The 19836-nt window shown below is 60.9% G+C and overlaps 11 protein-coding genes across 11 annotated transcripts; 7 read left to right on the top strand and 4 right to left on the bottom strand.

Annotated features, from left to right (window-relative positions):
* Positions 1-789: 789 nt before the first annotated feature.
* OSTLU_41525 (predicted protein) lies at positions 790-2190 on the top strand (the record flags this gene model as incomplete). The annotated part of the gene is made up of 1 exon (XM_001421054.1): positions 790-2190. The coding sequence occupies one exon, from the start codon at positions 790-792 to the stop codon at positions 2188-2190; it is 1401 nt and encodes a 466-aa protein (XP_001421091.1).
* Positions 2191-2208: 18 nt separating this feature from the next.
* On the bottom strand, positions 2209-3196 carry OSTLU_17826 (predicted protein; the record flags this gene model as incomplete). The annotated part of the gene is made up of 2 exons (XM_001420902.1): positions 2209-2583; positions 3179-3196. 2 exons carry the CDS (start codon positions 3194-3196, stop codon positions 2209-2211), a joined length of 393 nt encoding a protein of 130 aa, XP_001420939.1.
* A 1359-nt stretch (positions 3197-4555) lies between these two features.
* OSTLU_3427 (predicted protein) lies at positions 4556-5710 on the top strand (the record flags this gene model as incomplete). Its single annotated transcript, XM_001421053.1, has 1 exon — positions 4556-5710. A coding segment is annotated over one exon (1155 nt), but the record flags the coding sequence as incomplete, so codon positions are not given.
* Positions 5711-6067: 357 nt separating this feature from the next.
* OSTLU_8728 (predicted protein) lies at positions 6068-6364 on the bottom strand (the record flags this gene model as incomplete). Its single annotated transcript, XM_001420901.1, has 1 exon — positions 6068-6364. A coding segment is annotated over one exon (297 nt), but the record flags the coding sequence as incomplete, so codon positions are not given.
* Positions 6365-7674: 1310 nt separating this feature from the next.
* OSTLU_93602 (predicted protein) lies at positions 7675-14115 on the top strand (the record flags this gene model as incomplete). The annotated part of the gene is made up of 1 exon (XM_001421052.1): positions 7675-14115. A coding segment is annotated over one exon (6441 nt), but the record flags the coding sequence as incomplete, so codon positions are not given.
* Positions 14116-14688: 573 nt separating this feature from the next.
* Positions 14689-15108, top strand: OSTLU_7112 (predicted protein; the record flags this gene model as incomplete). The annotated part of the gene is made up of 1 exon (XM_001421051.1): positions 14689-15108. A coding segment is annotated over one exon (420 nt), but the record flags the coding sequence as incomplete, so codon positions are not given.
* Positions 15109-15251: 143 nt separating this feature from the next.
* On the bottom strand, positions 15252-15755 carry OSTLU_17819 (predicted protein; the record flags this gene model as incomplete). Its single annotated transcript, XM_001420900.1, has 1 exon — positions 15252-15755. The coding sequence occupies one exon, from the start codon at positions 15753-15755 to the stop codon at positions 15252-15254; it is 504 nt and encodes a 167-aa protein (XP_001420937.1).
* Positions 15756-16037: 282 nt separating this feature from the next.
* Positions 16038-16604, top strand: OSTLU_6274 (predicted protein; the record flags this gene model as incomplete). Its single annotated transcript, XM_001421050.1, has 1 exon — positions 16038-16604. A coding segment is annotated over one exon (567 nt), but the record flags the coding sequence as incomplete, so codon positions are not given.
* A 91-nt stretch (positions 16605-16695) lies between these two features.
* OSTLU_27102 (predicted protein) lies at positions 16696-17316 on the bottom strand (the record flags this gene model as incomplete). Its single annotated transcript, XM_001420899.1, has 1 exon — positions 16696-17316. One exon carries the CDS (start codon positions 17314-17316, stop codon positions 16696-16698), a length of 621 nt encoding a protein of 206 aa, XP_001420936.1.
* A 463-nt stretch (positions 17317-17779) lies between these two features.
* OSTLU_27101 (predicted protein) lies at positions 17780-18762 on the top strand. Its single transcript, XM_001421049.1, has one exon. It carries the CDS (start codon positions 18013-18015, stop codon positions 18736-18738), a length of 726 nt encoding a protein of 241 aa, XP_001421086.1. The 5' UTR covers positions 17780-18012; the 3' UTR covers positions 18739-18762.
* A 190-nt stretch (positions 18763-18952) lies between these two features.
* Positions 18953-19792, top strand: OSTLU_88941 (predicted protein; the record flags this gene model as incomplete). The annotated part of the gene is made up of 1 exon (XM_001421048.1): positions 18953-19792. The coding sequence occupies one exon, from the start codon at positions 18953-18955 to the stop codon at positions 19790-19792; it is 840 nt and encodes a 279-aa protein (XP_001421085.1).
* Positions 19793-19836: the final 44 nt, after the last annotated feature.

Genomic DNA, 19836 nt, shown 5'->3' with positions numbered 1-19836 from the left:
TTGGGGGCGACGGGCGGCGAGAGCGGGGGCGCGCGGTACGCGCACTTGCTCGACGGAGACGCGAGGAACGCGTCTTCGTCCGCGTCGTCGTCGTCGAGATCGAGAGGGAGTAATCGAGCGGCGCTGCGATTGGGGTACGCCGCGCACAGGGAGAGGTTTGCGAAAGGTTTGAAGTGCGAGCTCGAGGAAGAGATGGCGCTCGCGGAGGAGCGATTGAACACGTGGCCGCGAGAGCGGCTCGTCGCGGAGGGATACGCGATTTTAGGCGTGCGCGCGAAGTACGAAGGAACGCTTCAGCGAGATTCGCTCGTGCGTTTGACGATTCCTTACAAGGACGCGAGCGAGGCGAATCCGCTCGGACAAGAGTTGCCGTATCATCGCTTCACGACTGGAGACATGGTACAGCTCAGCGAAGGCGACGACCACGAAGCCGCGGGTGGAATCACGGGCGTCGTCGCGCTGAGGTCGATGTTTTTCATCACCGTCGCCATTCACGAGGATGATCTCTCTCGACTCGTGTCCGAAGGCTCGAGATGGAGGGTGGATTTGAGCGCGAACACGGTGGCCCACGATCGCTCGCTCGCGGCGCTCGTCGCATTTTCTGAACCGGGAGGCATGTCCGGCGCGTCTTCCATGTCCACGCGCGCGAGCGATAAGAACAGTTCTTCCACGGCGTACGCAACTTTGCAGCGCGCCTTGCTCGGCGTGCCCGATGAAAACGGAACGCTGGAGGAATTGGCGGCGACGCCGCCGCATTGGGCGGGCAAGGCGCAAAAGCCGCAACTCGCGATGGCGTTGAAGGAAGTGCGAGAGCCGTTGAACCCAAGCCAGCGCGTCGCCGTGAAAAGCGCGCTAAGCTCTTCGCTCGCGGTTTGGCAAGGTCCGCCCGGTACGGGTAAGACTCGCACGCTCATAGCGTACATCGGTGCTGCCGTACACCTGGCGTCCATCCAAAAGAGGCGAGGAAGGGGTCCGATCGTTCTCGCTTCCGCTGCGTCGAACGTAGCCGTGGATAATATCCTCGAAGGACTGGCAAAAGAATCTTTCATCGTCGATGGACGACCGCTGCGAGTCGTGCGCGTGGGAGCGCCCGCAAAGGTGCAACCTTGGCTTCAGCAACTCACGCTGGATGCTCAAATCGCGTTGCACCCTCTCGGGCGTCAAGCGGCGGCCATGCGTGAAGCTATCCGAGGACAATCTGGTCCAGCGTTTGCTCGCCAGCGCAAGCAAGCGACGCAGTTGGAACTGACGGCTGCGAAGAGCATATTAAAGTCTGTGGATGTCGTGTGCACCACATGCGTCGGCGCAGGCGACGAGTTACTGGAGGACTTCACGTTCCCAGTGGCTGTCGTGGATGAGGCGACACAATGCACCGAACCAGGAGCGTTAATCTCTCTCACGAAAGCCTTGAGCGCCGTGCTCGTGGGTGATTCCAAGCAATTGCCTCCCACGGTGGTGTCTCGTGACGCCGTCGACGCTGGCTTACAAGTTTCAATCTTTGAGCGCATGGAGAGGCTCGGGGTGAAGGTGTCTTTGCTAGACATGCAGTACCGCATGCATCCGCAAATCGCCGAATTTCCGTCTCTGGCGTTTTACAAAGGGAAAGTAGGATCGGTACCGACGCCGCAAGATCGTCCGTTGGTGCCGGGTATCGCTTGGCCGTCGCCGAACGTTCCAGTAGCCTTCGTAGAAATCTCCGCCCCTGAATCGCGAGCACCCGATGGAAACAGTCTGTATAACGTCGGAGAAGCGAAGATGGCCATCGGTGTGGTGAGAAAACTTCTCGCGGCGGGCGATTTAGCGGGACCCGGGGACATCGGCGTCATCTCGCCGTACGCCGCGCAAGTTCGACGGTTGCAAGAAGAATACGGCGTAGGAGGAAGTCCGAAACGAAATTACTTGGACTACACCGAAGAGGATAAAATAGAGGAGCTCGAAATACGTTCCGTTGATGGATTCCAAGGCAGAGAAAAGGAAGTGATCGTTTTGTGCACCGTGCGAAGCAACCCGTCTGGAGACATCGGCTTCGTCGCCGACCCGCGCCGGCTCAACGTGGGAATCACGCGAGCGAAACGTGGATTGATCGTCCTCGGAAATCGCAAAACTTTGTCAAACAATGAGATGTGGCGAAGTTGGTTTAAGTGGATCGACGAACAAAACTGTGCGGTTTCCGACACTACAAATTTCTAGCATATCGTGCAATATTTTTTACGCCGACGCCGGCTCAAATTTCATCGCCGCACCGTTCATGCAGTATCGCAAGCCCGTTGGCGGCGGCCCATCTTCGAACACATGCCCAAGGTGCCCTTGGCACGCCGTGCATCGCACCTCCGAGCGCGGTAAGAACATGATGGAGTAATCCGGAACCTCCATCACCGCGCCCGCGAGCGGCTCGTAAAAGCTCGGCCAACCCGTCCCCGAATCGTACTTCGCCTTCGAGTCGAACAGCGGCGTTCCACACCCAGCGCACACGAACCGTCCAGTTCGTTTCTCCGAGTTCAACTCGCTCGAAAACGGTCGCTCCGTCGCCTCTTTCCGCAGCACCTTGTACGAGAACGGTTCCAGCTTGTTCTTCCACTCATCCTCCGTGAACGCGATCGGTCCCCGTCGCTCGAGCACGGCGAGCTGGGCGTCGGTGACGAATTCACCGTTCGCCTTCGCGTCGCCGCTCGGCGCGGAGGCCGCGAGCGCGGCGCCGGCGAGCGGGAGCACGATGAGCGGTCGACGACCACGCTTGGTGACGTGGCGCGCGTCGTCTTCGGACGACGACGACGCGCTCGCCGTGCACGGAATCGCGGCGAGGCGGCGAACGGCGACGGTGCGCGACGGGGCTTTGGATCGCACCGCGACGTGCGGTCGCGCGGTGGACGCGAAAGAGCGCGCGGACATCGCGTCGAGCGCGTGTGTGAGGCTTGGATAACGAGCGAGCTCGCGCTCGCGAGACGCGAAGGCGCGCGCAAGGCGAAGAGCGGGCGGACGATCGGCGCGAAGGCGCGCGCGAATCGCGCGATCAATTCATAAAATTTCATAAAATACAACAATGAAATACAACGATGCGCTACTGTGCGATTCCAAGCGCGCTAGATGTCGCGTCTCAGAGTAGACCAGCCTTCGGCCACGCGTCGGCGATGGTCGAGTCCTCGAAGAAACGCGCGTACCCGCTGTGATGGTTCGCCACCGTGATTGGATTCAGCATGCGCACGTCGCGAGAAAACTCTTCGGGTTCTTCTTCGCCCTTGGCGACGTACGTGTGACCGCCGCCTGAGTTTGAATTCGTCCAGAGCATCGAACCCGCGTGCGCGTACTCGACGGCAAATTTCCCGTCATTTGCGGACGGCAACCAATAACCGCTCGTTGGCACGCGAGCGAATAAATCGCCGCCGTGCACGATGCGGGCGTAATTCAAATTTGTCAACCCTTGATCGAGGTAACGCGCGAAGGCTTTGTCGCCCACGCGCGGTTGTCCGAATGTCACAGCCTCCACCTCGACGTCGGCGTGCGCCTCCGCCAATGACGCCGCGCACAGCGTCGTCAGCGCCCCCCCCAACGAGTGTCCCGTGACGACGACTTTCTTTCCGCGTCCACGCTCTAGTTCATCGCGCACCGTCGTCTCGATCTCGTCTCGTAACGCCTCGTACGCCCGCGCGTATCCCGCGTGCGCGCGTCCTTCCTTCATCTTCACCTGCCCCGCCCTACCGTTGATCTGCGACTCTCGAATCAACCCTCTCAGCGGGCTCGGCGTCGTACCTCTGAAAACCACCACCACCCACTCCTCATCGCTCGTCGCGAACACCCCCGCGCGCGTCGTCGCCTCGCCGCCGTCGTTCCACGACAGTCGCTTCAGCTTTGGAAACGCCTCCAGCGTCGCTCGCCGCAGCGCTCGCCCGTCTCCTATCAGCGGTTCGAATCCAAGCGGCGTCGCGAAGTCTAACTCCGCCTCTCGCGCGTCCGCGTCGAAGTATCCGCGCTGTCCGAAGCGCCAGTAGCTCGCCATGCTCAGCGTCGCGAGCGCCGTCGCTCCCTCGCGCGCGCGCGGCACGAGCGCCTCGCGCCCATCACCGCTCGCGCGCGAGACGACCGCGCGCCGTCGCGCATCGCGCGCGATCAGACGCGCCGATCGCGCCGCGACCGCGCGCGCGCGGCCTCGCATCCCGCGCGACGCGTCGCGACGTGACGGTCGTCGCCTCGTCCGCCCGTCGGACCGCACTCGCGCGCGCGGACGCGACGCGGCGCGCTCGGCATGGCGCGCGCGCCGGCGTTGCGCGCCCTCGCGCCCGCGCTCGCGTGCGGCGCCGCGCTCGCGCACGTCGCGACGTCGACGTCGACGCCGACGCCGGGACGCCTCGTCGACGACGTCGATCGCGCGGTGACGTCCGCGCGGCGCTTCGCCGTGGCGTCGACGCACTTCGTGCCGATGTACGCGATCGATTATCGCGAACACCGCGCGCGGGTGCGCGCGCTCGGGGCGAGCGCGAGCGAGGACGAGCGACGGGCGTCGAGACAAATTTTGTGGCGCGCGGTGAGCGAGCGATTTTTGGCGTGCGCGCGGGCGCTGGGAGGGATATACGTCAAGGCTGGGCAACACCTGGCGGCGCAGCCGATCGCGCCGAAACCTTTTCAAATCGTGCTGCGAGCGCTGATGGACGACGCGGCGCGACGGCCGTTTGAGGAGGATCGAAAGACGTTCGCGGAGGAAACCGGGTTGGAAATCGAAGAGGCGTTCGCGGAGTTCGACGAGACGCCGGTGGCGTCGGCGTCGTTGGCGCAGGTGTATCGAGCGAAAACGTTCGGGGGGGAAGATGTCGCGGTGAAGATTCAGCAGCGACCGGTGGCGAGGTTCCTGGAGAGCGATCTTTTTACGATAGAAGGGTATTACTCGCTCATGGAATGGCTCGTGCCGTCGTTGCGATTTGGGTGGCTGGCAAAGGAGACGCGAAGGCACATGGGAGAGGAGATGGATTTTACTCGCGAGGCAGCGAACGCGCTCAAGGCGAGCAAGATGCTCGCGGATGAGTTCGACGAGAGTGAGTTGAAGATACCGCGCGTGCACAGACATTTGAGCGGTAAGCGAGTGCTCACGATGGAGTTTGTGCCCGGGGTGAGAATAGACGACGTCGAGGCGCTCAAAGGCAAGGGGATCGATTTAGCCGACGTCGCGGCGAGAATACAGAAAATATTCGCGCAAATGACTTTTGTGCACGGATTCGTGCACGCTGATCCGCACCCGGGGAACATCTTGATTACAGATAAGGGAGGCATTGTGCTGCTTGATCACGGCGTGTATCGCACGCTCGACGACGATTTGCGAAAGAAGTGGGCAAATGTATGGCTCTCTATCATTAGATCGGACGATAACGCTTTGCGCGAAGCGACTGGATCACTTGGGATAGATCCCGACATGTCGCAGTTCTTCAAGCTCATTCTCGCCGTCGTTCCGACGCGCGTCGTTGAGGAGCCTCTCGCGGGGTCGATCAAGCGAAACGACGATTCTTCCTCTGACTCTTTCACCGTGGCGGAAAAGCGCTCGGTCATGAAGCAAATCATGGGGGTAAAATTAGAGGATCAAACAAAGCTTTTTGAGACCTTGCCTCGCGATCTTTTGCTCGTGCTCAAGGCGAATAATTTGTTGCGATACGTCAACGAGCAGTTGGGCTCGCCCGTCAATCGTTACAAGATCATTTGGAAGAGCGCGAGCGAGGGGTTGGCGAAATCCTCGACGCCCTCGCCACACGACGATGTATCGACCATCAAGCGAGGGGCTTTCGCCCGTGCGCGCGCGAAGCTTGGAGACGCCGTGGCGATTTCACTGCTTCCACTTCAGCTCATGCTGCTGAAGAGCCAGCTCGCCATCGCGTTTTGGAAAGTGTCGAAGACGCACGCGGCGACGGCTGCGATGACAGCGGCGAAGACTTCCGCCGCGACTAACGTGAAGAAAAAATAGATTTAGGACGCTAGCGAAATTTCCATTGTACGATAGAAGATTCTTTTACACAATAAAGTAGATACCTCACGCCGTCGCGTTTTCTTCGCGCGCCGCGGCGAGCTGCCAAATCCCGAGCGATTCAGGCGTCTCCCCTTCCTCGTCCGCGATCGAAGGATCTGCGCCCCAGTCAAGGAATAAATTTACCGTCTCCGTGTCATCTAAGTTGACCGAAAAGTGCAAAGGCGTTTGCCCGTATCTATCGCGAGCGTTGACGTCAGCCTTCAAAAGCGCCAGGTGCATGGCGATTTTCGAGTGTCCGCCGTCTGCGCACCAATGCAACGGCGTTCGCCCGAGTGCATCGCGTTCGTTAACATCCGCACCGCCCTCGATCGCTTTCATCGCCGCGTCCTCATCACCTGCCTTACACGCCGCGCTCAGCGCCCCCAACTCGCCGCTGTTCGACGCGCTCTGCGACGCTTCGTCGTCGTCCTCGAGCGGCGCCGGTCGACTCTGCGACCGGTTTATCGACCACATATTCGCGTACACCTCCTTCTCCTCCTCATCTCTCGCGTGAAACTCCTCTGCGGCGAGTCTGTCCTCCTCGGTGAACCCATCGGCGTTCCGCGTCGCCGTCGACGGTCGCATCGAGTCCCGCCTCGCCCCCCACATCTCAAACGTCCGCACGTATCGCTCCATCGCCTCCTCCCGCGTCAAATCCTTCACCTCCTTCCACGCCTCGTATTTCGCCCTCGCCACGACATCCAACGCGCCGAACGTTTTACCACCCTCAAATTCTCGATCGAAATCCTTCGTGCATCGCTTATACAACCCGTACATCTTCGCCTTGAGCCCGGGCTCAAAGTACGCGTCGGCGTCCGCGAGCAACTTTTTAAACTGTCCCGCGCACCGCGTGAATCTTCGTTCCATCTCCCCGACGTCCTCGTCCTCGTTCGCGTCCTCGTCCTCGTCCGTCCTCGTCGTCGTCGTCGTCCCTTTCTCGTCCTCCGTCATCGCCGTCGCGCCCTCGCGCGTCCCGCCGTCGCCCGTCATCGCGCGTCGCGCGACCGCCGTCATCGTCCCCGCGCGTCCGTCGCGCATCGCGCCCGCGACGACGGCGAACGCGCCGATCGCGAGTCCGCACGCGTACGCGTACGCCTTGGCGCGATTCGTTCGCGCGTCGCTCGCCATGCCGCGCGTCGCGGACGTGTGCCGCGCGTCATCCATCGCATCGCATCGCATCGCATCGATCGGTCGGTCGGTCGGTCGGTCGACATCGACGACGCGCGACCGGGTCGAATGCATGATGAGTGAATGGATGACGGACGGACGATGGACGACACATCGCGACGACGGGGAACGACGAAACGATGCGACGCGACGCGAGAGCGACGCGACGACGAACGACGCGCGGCGCGGCGCGCGTGCGCGACGCGGTCGTCGCGGCGTGCGCGATGGTGCGAACGACGCGAACGATGGGACCGAACGACGCTTCGTATCTCGAAAGCGACGCGACGCGACGAAGGACGATTCGAACGGGACGGCGCGCGACGACGAAGGGAAAGACTGACGAAAGCGCGGCGGTGGGACGAAGACGCGAGTGGCGCGCGCGCGGGAAGGGCTCGGGACGTCGCGGACGATGCTGCAGGTGCGAGGCGAGGATTCGCGCGGGACGCGGCGTCGGCGTCGAGACGCCGCGATGGAATCGCGAGACGAGGATGAAGGACGCGACTGACGCGCGCGCGGCGGTGTAGGTGGACGATGAAGCGACGAACGTGGATTTTGCGGGTGTGAATTGCGAAGGATTCGGTGGTGGGGCGTTGTCCATCGATGCGTACGCGTGGAGTCACTCGACGCCGACGGATTCGATGCTTCGCGTCGGCGTCGACGCGCCGCGCGCCGACGACGCGGATCGCGGCGCGCGCGAGACGTACGCGAGCGTGTTGATCGTGAATGATGCCGATCGCGAGGTGAATTTGAATGGAGTTACGGTTCAGTTTGAATTTTCGAAATTGATACGATTGGATGACGCCGCGAGCGAGTTTACGACGCTCGGCGAGTTTGAGTTTACGTGTTGGGGGTCGCAGATCGTCGCTCCGAGCGGTGCGCGGCGAATCGTCGACTGCGGCGATTTAAGCATCCAGATGAATGATGTCGGCCCACGTGTGACGTTTGGCGCCATCGCTTTAAACGCTGGCGAGTTCCTCGCCGGAGGATACTCGAACTTTTTGTTTTCTTTTCGAGATCGCGAATCGCGCGTGCTTGACGCCGAATCGGTGCGCGCGCTCGATCCCACGTGCGATCCCAGCGCGTTTACCACCGCATCCTCAATCGTAAGTGTCGCACCAACGTCAACGTTTGGCTGGAATCCAAACGCTCAAATCATGCTGAGTGCGTGTCCGAGTCTTCTCGACGTCGTCTTCAGCACTCTCGAGTCTCAGATTGAAGACGGCGTCGCTCGAATTCGCGGCATCGTCGGACATCGCTCGTGCAGCACTCTTGACGCGTCAAAGGTGACGTTCGCGATCGATCTCGGCGGAGACTACGAGCAGTCTCAGTTGCAAGCCGCGTGCGAGGGGTTGCAAATCGTCTATCCGATCTCATCGGTACCCATGAGCGACGCCGCGGCAACATGCAAAGCCGTCGTTACCGAACGAGGCGTAGAACTCAGTTTTGGTGATGATTTAGTGCTGTGCCCGGGCTGCTTCATCGTCGGTGGTCCAAACAACGTCGTTCTCGATCTCTCGTACGCGGATGGTCGTGGTTTCTCGAGCACAGAAATTTCGCCGAATGGTTTACGCGAACCGATTTGCGCTGGATTTCCGCGGGGCGACGGGCCGACTGACGCGGAGCTCGTCCGCCCGTGCGACGAGGAGGCAAACGCAGAGTACGAAGGATCTACACTCACTACTGGTTTGTTCTTGGTTCCATCTCCCGAAGCTTGCTGCTTAGCCTGTAGAGAAAATCCAAACTGCAACGTGTGGACGTTCTGTACCGCCAACGACGGATGCGGGCGATCGGAGTTCGCTTATTCGTACTCATCCTGCGAACTCAAGTACGCCGCACCGGAAATCATTTCTCAAGACACCATTCCTGGCAAACGTGGACCAAACGCGACTTATATCTCCGGTGCGCTGCGTGATAAAGAAGTGGAGCCAGTGCCGTTTGATACATCAAACGAGCGCAAAGAATGTCGAGCAGAGACAAACGCAAACTACGACGGAATCCAGATTTCAATTGTTAACGCAGTCTCTTGGAGCGCGTGCTGCGACGCTTGCCTCGCTGATCCAGCGTGTGCTGTGTGGAACTTTTGCGATGACGTCAGCGGATGCGATGGCGAATTCGCTTACCAGACGTGTGTGTTGAAACTTTTTCTCGTCGGCGGCGACCCTCAAAAACCACCAGCCATCGCGCGAGGCGACGGCGTTCCTTGGGTCAGTGGCTCGCTCGTCGATCGAATTCCTGAACCCGTCCCGTCGATTGAGGGGTGTCGAGTAGAAGAAAACGCCAATTACAAGGGACATCCGTTGAATAGCGGCTCGGACTTGGTTGTCGATAGCGAAACCGAATGCTGCGCCGAGTGCAAAAAAATGAAAAAGTGCAATGCTTGGGTATTCTGCGCGTCTATCGATGGCTGTGGCAACGAGTACTACGACTACAAGTTCGGCGAATGCTGGCTGAAGAAGCTTTCGAAAGAAGATGTGGAAACGATTCCGGTGCCGGCTTGGGAACGCGGGGAAAACGTGACATGGACAAGCGGCGTAGTCGGCGCTGAAGTCATGATGCCATCACCACCACCATCGCCTCCGATCGTGCAACCTTCACCGTCTCCTCCTCCACCGGTGGAAGTTCCATCACCATCACCTCCCTCGCCGTCACCGCCGGTGGAAGTTCCATCGCCATCACCTCCGCCGCAACCGCCGGTGGAAGTTCCATCGCCATCACCTCCGCCGCAACCGCCGGTGGAAGTTCCATCGCCATCACCTCCGCCGCAACCGCCGGTGGAAGTTCCATCGCCATCACCTCCGCCGCAACCGCCGGTGGAAGTTCCATCGCCATCACCTCCGCCGCAACCGCCGGTGGAAGTTCCATCGCCGCCACCTCCACCGCCGGTGGCGGTGCCATCTCCATCCCCTCCGATTCTTCCTACTTGTCTCCGACTTCTTCAGGATTTACAAGGTCGATGTGGATCAATTTTTGGCATCGAAAATGACGAAGCTTTCGATCCGTCATGCTGCGACATTGTTAGGGGAATGAACGTCGAGCGTTGCTTTTGCGATACAGCCATCATCGACGAACTCGGTGATGCGATTCGCACCGTTCAAATCACTGCACCGACTCTCTGTGACTCTGGACTTGAGCTCGTTTCCGGCCTGTCTTGCTTTCCGAGTCCGCCTCCAAGTCCACCTCCGCCATCGCCACCGCCGCCGAGTCCGCTTCCATCGCCGCCGCCGCCGAGCCCGCCTTCTCCATCGCCGCCGCCGCCGAGTCCTCTACCACCGAGCCCATCACCACCACCCCCATCGCCCCCATCGCCGTCGCCGCCGAGTCCACCACCGCCGCCTCCAGTGCCGAGCCCCCCGCCACCAAGCCCCCCTCCACCATCGCCGCCACCGTTGCCGCCTCCACCGCCACCGCCGAGTCCACCACCTCCAGTCGATGAATGCCCAACGCTACGTCTCGTCGGCGGACCAAATGCAGTGCAAAATGAAGTCTTGCTCAACTCGCTGTACGTTGACCCCGGGGCTGTTGCGACGGATGAACTCGACGGTGACATTTCAGACGCAATCGAGGCAGACACAAGCGAAGTGGACACCAGTCGTGTCGGCACTTATCGCGTGTATTACCGAGTGCGTGACTCAGGTGGATGCGATGTCTCCGCAGAACGCCTTGTTCGTGTCATAGCTCTCGTACCGACTTCGGAATACTCGCAGCTCACATCGTTGTGCGTGTCGAATATCCCACGTGTCGAAGAACTGTGCGTGGGATTTGAAACTGCGACCATCAGTGGTCCGAACCCTGCTTCGTTCCCGAGTTGTTGCGTTGCGCTGAGCGACTTGGATGAAGCTGGATGTTTCTGCGTTCCAGAGTTCATTCAAAGTTTCGAAGGCATCCGCCCGTCCGTAGGTGAACTTTCAGCATTTACGCCTCTTGCGTGCGGTTTTAGAATCAAAGTCGGTGACGTGTGCGAGGATCAGCAGCTTTTGACGCAATTCTTGAGCACTCCGACTGCGGTACCCGAGTTCGTCATCCCCGACGAAAAGTGGGAGCGCATTGTTGACGATGGTGGCGCGTTGCGAGATGACATCTCCTGCGCCGATACGATTGACGTGACGCGGAAATACTGCAGCGCGATTCAGCAAAACGATGTCGGAGTGATACCACGCATCTCTGATTTTGCACCGTGCTGCGGCGCTGCAGCTCGATTGCACAACGAAAGCTGTCTGTGCGATGATTTCACACTCATCACCGACGATAACGTCATGTTCTTGCGAGAGATTGTTGGGTTCACGCCGCTAGGATGCGGGTTCAATTTGACGGAAGCCTGCCCGGCGCTCTCCGAGGAATTAGGGGTTCAAACCATCGTCGTTGAACGGCCCGGAAATGACACCGATCCGACGATTCCGATCGGAACGGACACTCCACCCATTACACGCCCGCTTGAAGGATACGGTGTTGTCGTTGAAAACGGTCAAGTGATTCCAAGCGACACGCCTGGACGCAGCGAGTGCGATCCGGTCCGAGAACTGAAGAACTTTCTCGTCGTCGCCTCGCGGCCAAACTCGACCGATTACGACGTTCTCGGCGCAATCGGTTGTTGCGCGAATAGCACAATTCGTGTTCCTGAAGTCACGGTCGTGATTGGCTATCGACGTCGGGAAGGTAACATGAATGAATTCGTTGATGCTTTGAGCGTTCCATCTGTGGAATGCGCTGGACTCTCGCTCATATCCGCTCGCGGAGAAGTCCTAGATGATACGCTGTGCGATCGCGCGACGATTGAAGAAAGTATCGCCGGTATCAAAATAACACTTGCAAACTTGACGATTCCTCCGGATGCCGCCATCACGGGACGTGTTCAAGATGGTAAACTGTTCACCGCAAAGCATGAATCAGAGGCGACACTCGACGCACTCGCGCCAACGATTCGAGCGCTTCAATGCGATGTCGGAGGTAGTTGGACAGACGTATTCGAGAGTCCTCCTAACGATTCACGACGCAAATTGCTACAGTTCTTTGGTGGCATTCCCTTCTTTCCAGATCAAGACCAGTTTGGCGACGCAAATCGCACAGACATCACACCATCGATCGCGCCGTTACGACCGCTCGCTGGCTTCAATTTGACGCAATACGCACGTCCATCTTTTCGCGACGGTTTCGACGGCGAAACCTCAGATGGAGGACGCCCCGTGGATTGTCTCGATGTCCTTCCACGCGTTCAAGCCTCGCTGTCGTGGTTTGGTGAACGCGTCGACGTCGGTGGCGACTTCCGAGTCGCGCCATTCAACCGCTATGATTTCCGCGGCTCGATTGGAGTAAACAACGACGGTGGTGCGATTCGGTTGATTGATGTCAACATCCCAATCGTGCTGAGTTCGTGGGTAAATGACATCAACGGTACGTGGAGAGAAGTTCAAAATCCTTTCGACGAGTACGCCATTGAGTGTTTGATGATAACCGTCGTGAACGGCGAATCTCGCACTCCGAGCCTCGAACCTTGTGCAGGGCTTCAATTCCGCATGGCATCGTACGCACCCGACGGCGTCTTCAACGAGGCGAGTGGACGACCACTGCCGAAAGTTACTTTGCTCGAAGTCTCCCTGTCGAACGTCACGCTGTGTGCTGGATGCAAACTCCAGGGCGACAATGAGACCTTGTTTCGCGTTGTATCGCTTTCGGGCGCGCGTTTTGATTACGTTGGGCCATCGGTTGGAAACCCCACTTGTCGAAGAGACATACAAGGACAACTCGTTGAGCCAATTGCGATGCTTCCGACTTCACCTCCGATGACGCCAACACCGGTAAACGGTCTCGTGTGCAACGGCGAAAAAGGATTGAACCTCAAAGGCATACTTCTTCGCGATGGCTCAAAATTCATCGTCGATACCGAAGAGGCGTGTTGCCAAGCATGCTTTCGAACGCGCGACTGTGATACGTGGGTTTACTGTACCGGCGATTGCAAAGACTTTGCATATCACTCGTGTTGGTTGAAACGGGCGATTGGCGGTGGATACACCGCGGAGCGTGGACCTACGGAAATTGCCGCATGGGATCGAGGTCCGGACGTTCCTTGGACGAGCGGATGGTTTCCTACGCAAAGGTCTCCACCATCGCCATCACCACCACCAACGCCTTCACCAACGCCTTCACCAACGCCTTCGCCAACGCCTTCACCAACGCCTTCGCCAACGCCTTCGCCAACGCCTACGCCAACGCCTTCGCCAACGCCTACGCCAACGCCTACGCCTACGCCTCCGACAGAATCATCGCCCACGCCTCCAGCTCCGGATTCCGCGACTTACTTCACTCTTCAGCCTGGTGTCCCTGTGCAGATCCCAGCGTCGACGATTACGGTAATACCGGGCGCACAGTTGCCTCCTGGTGCACCGCCATCCACACCGACTCCGGCGCCGATTCCGGTCGATGGACTTTCGAGAACGTGCTCACCCGACGACGCAACGATTTGTCCGACGGAGTCCGCGCCAGAGCGTTTACGCGAGACGGACGCACGCTTGAGTCTCCAGCTCTTACGCGGCGAAGGTGGTTCTCAAGCTGTCGTTACAGGAACAGCGATCAATTTTGGACGCGTGAGCGATCAAATCTGCCTGAATGGTGTCGCCGTGATGCTTCCATTTGAGAGAATCGTCGTTGCTGCGAACGAAGCTCCGATTGTCGCGCCTCCAGAAGACTTCATCGTCGATTGCATCTTCGTCGGCGTGCGATCTCGCGATGGACCACCATCAAGCGATGACAATGGCTGTGGCGTCTACGTCGAAGCTAAAGTTGTCGAGGCCGGCGTCGAGCTCACGTTCCGCGATATCTCTCTCTGTGCCGAGTGCTGGATTGTCGGCGGTCCATCGAGCGCCCTCTTCACCGTTCGTCACATCGACGGTTTGGCGTTACAGCTCCCTGAGCAGAACGTCACCATCGCTAACATCTTCACCGAAGACGCCGCGTTCTGTGCAACGTCGTGAAACGACGGTTCGCCGAGCGCATCAAGACTCTGACCTTTGATACGAAGCTTTGATACGAACACCGTGCCCGCGCTTGCTCGCGTCTCCTCACTTTGCATCGCGCGCGTCCCCGTCCGCGCGCGCTCCGCGACGCGAATCATCGACGTGGAGGTGAAAGAAATGTTTCGCATCGTCACGTATTAGAAGCGCTGCGCGACGTCTATTTCTTCGCCGCCACCGCGGAGTAACTGTCTCGCCATGGGGACGAATGAGCGCGGTGAAGACTCGACCATCGACGACGCTGCCATCGCCGCGGCGTTATCGATCGACGAACGCGACGTCGCAAGTATCGACGCACAAATTGAGCGCGACGCGGCGCTCGCCAGGAGCTTGAGTGATGCACAGGAGTTGGTCTTGGACGTTGACGGCGAACTTGACCGAGCCATCGCGCGCGCCGTGGCGGAGGCCGAGGCCGGTCTCGTGGACGTCATCGGCGAGCGGTCTGCGTTAAAGAATGCGTTCGTGCCGAAATTGAACGATTTCGTCGTCGATGCATCTACGACAGGCCCACCGGCATCGGCGGTAGTCGATGCTGACCACTCACGCTTGCTGTTGCGTCTGGACTTCTACGGCGTTCGGGAAAAAATCATCACTGGCGATGGGAACTGTCAGTTTCGAGCGCTCAGTGATCAATTATTTCGGGATGGGGGAGAAAATCACGACGCCGTCCGCGCGGCAGTTTGCGATCGATTGGTGCGAAATCCGGACGACTACGCGCCTTACGCCGCTCCTCTCGATTTCGACGAATACGTCCAGAAAATGTCAAACGCGGGCGAGTGGGGCGATCACATTACGTTGCAAGCCGCGGCAGATGCGTACGGAGTCGATATAAACATCATAACTTCGTACTCCGAGCACGGTTTCATCGAGATTACACCAAAAGAGGGCGCCGATGTGAATTCGCCGAGAAGTTTATGGCTGTCCTTCTTTGCAGAAGTGCACTATAATAGCATCGTTCCTGGGCCGCGCGCGTAGGCGCGGCGACGTCGCGCGATCTAAATATGTAAAATTAATTTATGCAACGCTGTACAAGAGCGACGACCGCGAATATCGGCCGAAAAGACGCAAATCAAACGCGTAAGACGCCAACTCTTTACTCACGCCGAAGACATCGCGACGGCGCGTCGAATCGCCGCCGGCATCGCCCCCATCACCACAGGCGTGTCCACCAAATTCATTACATTCCCATATCCACGTATCATCAACACCTTCTCTTGTCCAGCGACCTCAACGCTCGCCGCGATCGCCCCTACCGCCGCCAACTCCCCCGGCGCGCCGTTCTTCGCCGCCGTCAAAAACGCCAACTCAAACCCATCGTTCGTCCGATCCACGCGCTGCGACAGCGCGAACGGCAAATTTTGCCCCGAGCTCGTCAGTGTGCTCGCCCACTGGTACAGCGCATCGCATAGCGCGGTTTCATCGCACGTCGGCGGCAGTTTCGCCGTTCCGAGCTGGATGCCATCGTCGTCATCGTTCGCTTCCGACGCTCGCGCGACGCATCGCGCGCGCGCCTTGACGTCGGCGTTCGCGCCTCGTCGTCTGCGCGCATCGACGCCCACCACCGGCGCGCTTCGCGCGCGCGTCGTCATCGCGAGCGACATCGCGCGCGTTCGAGTGCGGTCGCGATGCGCTGCGATGCGATCGGCGAAGCGCCACACCCTCGCGCGCGCTCGATCGCCCGCGCCACGATGCTCGCCGCGGAAGCGACGCTCGCGATGCGCTCGACGTCGCCGCCGCGCGCGCCGCCGCGTCGCGCCGGCGCGGCGAGAAGCGCGCCGGCGTCGACTTTATCCAATCGACGATCGGCGCGCGTCGTCGTCGCGGCGCGACGCGGCGCGACGCACGCGACGCGCGGCGTGTCGCTGAGTGACATAGATTACGCCTCGGCGTCGACGCACGTCGCGCACGCGCGGGCGATCGCGCAGACGGCGGAACTCGAGGGAGGGATCCAGGCGTTTTACCTGGGGACGCTGCTCGCGATCCTCGGCGGCGCCGGGTTCATCGTCGTGCGACAAGTGCTGATTCGTCGAGAGTTGGACGACCAAGCGAAGAAAATGGGTGAGAGAATACGGGCGGGGAACGCGAGCGCGGAGGATTACTTCGAGATGGGGAGCATTTTGTTGAGGAAGAAGGTGTTCACGCAGGCGGTGAGAAATTTGCAGGCGGCGGAGGAGAACTGGGACGGAGACGAACAGGACTTGGCGTTGGTGCACAACGCTTTGGGGTTTGGATACTCCAATACCGATAAGATTGATGACGCGATCGTGGAGTTTAAGAAGTCGGTGGCGTTACAGCCTGGCTACGTCACGGCGTGGAACAATCTCGGCGAGGCGTACGAGAAGAAGAAGGAGCTCAAGGAAGCGATCAAGTGCTACGAGGAGAGCTTAGTGTTGTCGCCGAACAACCCCACGGCGAGCGAAAGGTTGGAAGAGATCACGCTTCGATTGCGCCGCCGCGGGCAACTCGACTGAGCAGACGATTCGATTTAATATTATTCGCAAAAGTATGTAGCTACGTATTACACCTCGCGCGCTTTGTCGTTCATCGTTCGCCCACGCCGTACCGCGACGCGAGCGGTTGATTGTCGAGCGCCGCATCGTTCGACGCGCGTTCTTCCGCCAACCTTTTCTTTTCCCTGCTCCGTCGGTTTTGAAACCAATTGTACACGTTGTGTTCTTGAATGGGCCCGTGTTCTTGCAGCCGCTTCGTAATCTCCGTCAATCTCGCTCGCACGGGCGGTTGCTCGCCCGCCAAGAACAAATCCTCCAAAATCTTGTACTGATCCGGCGTTCCACTCCATCTCGGTCCTCGCACGCCCTTATCTTCCCCGCGTCCGACGCGCTGTCCCTCCTCGTACGTCTTTCTCTGCTGCGCGTTCGCCGTCCCGCTCGCCGCCATCGCCGCGAACGCCTGCGCGCTCGCGTTCGCCCCCGCGTGCGCGCCCGCCGATCCCGGCACCTCGTACCTCGCCTCACGCTGTCTCGGCGTCTGTTGCGTCGCGCTCACCGTCGTTATCTGCAACAACTGTTGACATATGTGCGCGTACGCCGCGATCTGCTGCCGAAACGCGTACAACTGTCGCTCCGTCATGTGCACCGCCGCCCCGCGCGGGGGCGCCTTCCCCTCTCCCGGCCGCGTCACCGTCGCCGCGTTGTGCGGCATCGCGCGCGCGTCCTCCGCCGTCGCGTTCGCCGTCGCGCCGTCGTCGTCGTCGCCGCCCGTCGTCGCCGTCGTCGTCGTCGTCGCGTTCATCGCCTTCGCGCCCTCGTCGTCGCCGTCGCGTCCCGCCTCGCCCGCGGCGTCGCCCTCGCGCGCGCGCGCCGCCGCCTCGACTTCACCGCCGTCCATCGCCGTCGTCCTCGCGCGCGCCGTCGCTCGCGCGGTCGTCCTCGCGCGTCGTCGCGTCGCCGTGTCCCGAGCCGTCGCGATCGATCGTCGACGCCGCGCCCGCGCGCCGCGCGCCGCCGCGCGCCCGCGCGCGCGAACCGACGATCGATCGCGCGTCGCGGCGGTCGGCGCCGCTCGCGCGCGCGCGCGACGCGCCGAAGCGCGCGGTCGACGCCAACGACCCTTCGCCTCGACCTTTCGGTTTCGCGGCGACGCGGACGCGCGCGGCAGAGCGCGACGCCGCGCGCGTCGGCGATGAGCTCGCCCGTGATTCTCACCGGGCTCGCCCTGCTCGAGGCGCACCGACGCGCGAACGAGGCCGAGGCGCGCGCGCGCGCGAGCGCGAGCGAGGCGGAGACGAGCTCGAGCGACGACGAGGAGGCGCGCGAGGACGACGACGACGACGAGAGCGACGCGAGCGATGCGAGCGCGACGCCGGCGCGCGGTGCGGAAGAGGTAAACGCGCGTCGGATGTCGCCGAGCGGACGCGCGGCGATGGGACGGCTGTCGAGGAGCGCGAGCGCGAGGGAGCTGGCGAGCGCGGCGAGCGGGACGGCGAGCGGGACGACGAGCGGGACGACGAGCGGGACGACGGCGACGGCGGCGGTGGAGACGTCGCCGAGCGTCGCGTCGGCGAAGAAGGCGTCGGAGGGGACGTGCAGGTTTTGTTTCACGGGGTCCGAGTGTGGGACGCTGATCGAGCCGTGCGCGTGCGCGGGGTCGCAGGCGTACGTGCACAAGAGGTGCCTACGACGATGGCAGCGCGTGAGTTATCAAACGCGCGGCGCGCGCGAGACGCAGTGCAGGGTGTGTCACGCGAATTACACGTACGAATCGAAAATTTGGAGCAAGGAGGCGCGACGCGGGCCGAGGTTTTGGTTTTCGTTCCGAGCGAGGGATCGGTTGAACGAGTACTCGCGCGCGTGGATTCAGAGCGCGGCGAACGCGTTGTTACGACGAAAGGGCGTATCCCTGCCGCGGAGCGCGAGCAGCGCGGGAAATCTCGCCTTGCTCGTCGCCCACAGCGAGGTTCGCATCTGGGCCGGGCGCGAAGAGCGCAGGGAAGGCGTGACGAGCGGATTACCGAAACTCTTGCGCGTCGCCTCGTTTCTCGTGCGCGCGGCGAGCTCGTACGCCAAAGTCAGGCTTCTCCTCGCCCCGAACGCCGCCGTCGCGACCGCCGCCGCGTCTTCGTGAAGAATGTTATCATCAGTGTAATTATCACTCGCGCGGCGAACCGCGACTTGATCTCGACGCTCCGCTCGGTCTTCTCTCGTCGTCGCCTCGCGCCGCGCCGCAGTGCGCGCCTCGCGTCGCGATGTCCGCCCCCGACGCGGACGTCCCGCGCACGCCCGCCGCGCGCGTCGACGCCGGCGCGCCTCCCGCGCTCGACCTCGCGTCGACGCACGAGATGGCGAACATCGAAGCCTTCGTCGCGTCGTCCGCGCCCGTTTTCTCGTCGCGCGCCGAGTCGAGTCGAGATTTCGCCTTATCCGAGCTTTGGGACGCGTTTACCGAGCCGAGCGCGTTCGGCGCCGAGGTCCCGCTGCGCTTGCAAGACGGCCAACCGTGCGTGTCGCAGTATTACGTGCCGTTTTTGTCCGGAATGCAGTTGTTCGTGCGCGGGGACGGCGAGGACGGCGAGGACGGCGAGGACGGCGCGAGACGAAGACGAGTCGGAACGGGGACGAGATTGATTTATGAATTCTTTGAAAAGGCGTCGCCGTACTCGAGAGCGCCGTTTCGAGAGATAATTGATTTGATACTAGATGAGCGGGCGGAGTTGAGGACGATGACGAGCGCGGACTTGGCGCCGAGTAGTTGGATGAGCGTGGCGTGGTATCCGATTTATCGCATACCGCAAGGGACGATGTTACACGACGTGCAGGGGTGTTTCTTGACCTATCACGCGTTGTACGCGGGAGAATTGTGCGATGGTGACATCGCGTGTCCGTTGCCGCCGGAGATGACGATGTTATCGGAAGATTTGCTCGCGCTGCGCGCCGCGCGAGCGAAGGAGCGGGCGTCTGCGTCGGACGACGCGGGCGCGGGCGGCGGATCGACCGCCGCACCGCACGCACACATCCTTCGCCCGTTCGGATTATCGATGTACAAAATGCAAGGCGACGTCTGGGCCGCGAACGACGACGTCACTGACTGGATGAACAAGCTCATGGACGGCGCCTACACCTGGCTTCGCATGCGCAAGACGGTGCACCCAGATTACGAATTTTTTAGCCACTTTGGATGATCGCGCGCACGCTCTCGCCGCGAGCGCTTAGAACGCATCTTAGC

The sequence above is a fragment of the Ostreococcus lucimarinus genome, chromosome 13 (genome assembly GCF_000092065.1).
Source record: "Ostreococcus lucimarinus CCE9901 chromosome 13, complete sequence".
Taxonomy (NCBI): domain Eukaryota; kingdom Viridiplantae; phylum Chlorophyta; class Mamiellophyceae; order Mamiellales; family Bathycoccaceae; genus Ostreococcus; species Ostreococcus sp. 'lucimarinus'.
Note: the sequence above shows the minus strand (reverse complement) of the source record. Positions and strands in the feature narration are given on the sequence as shown.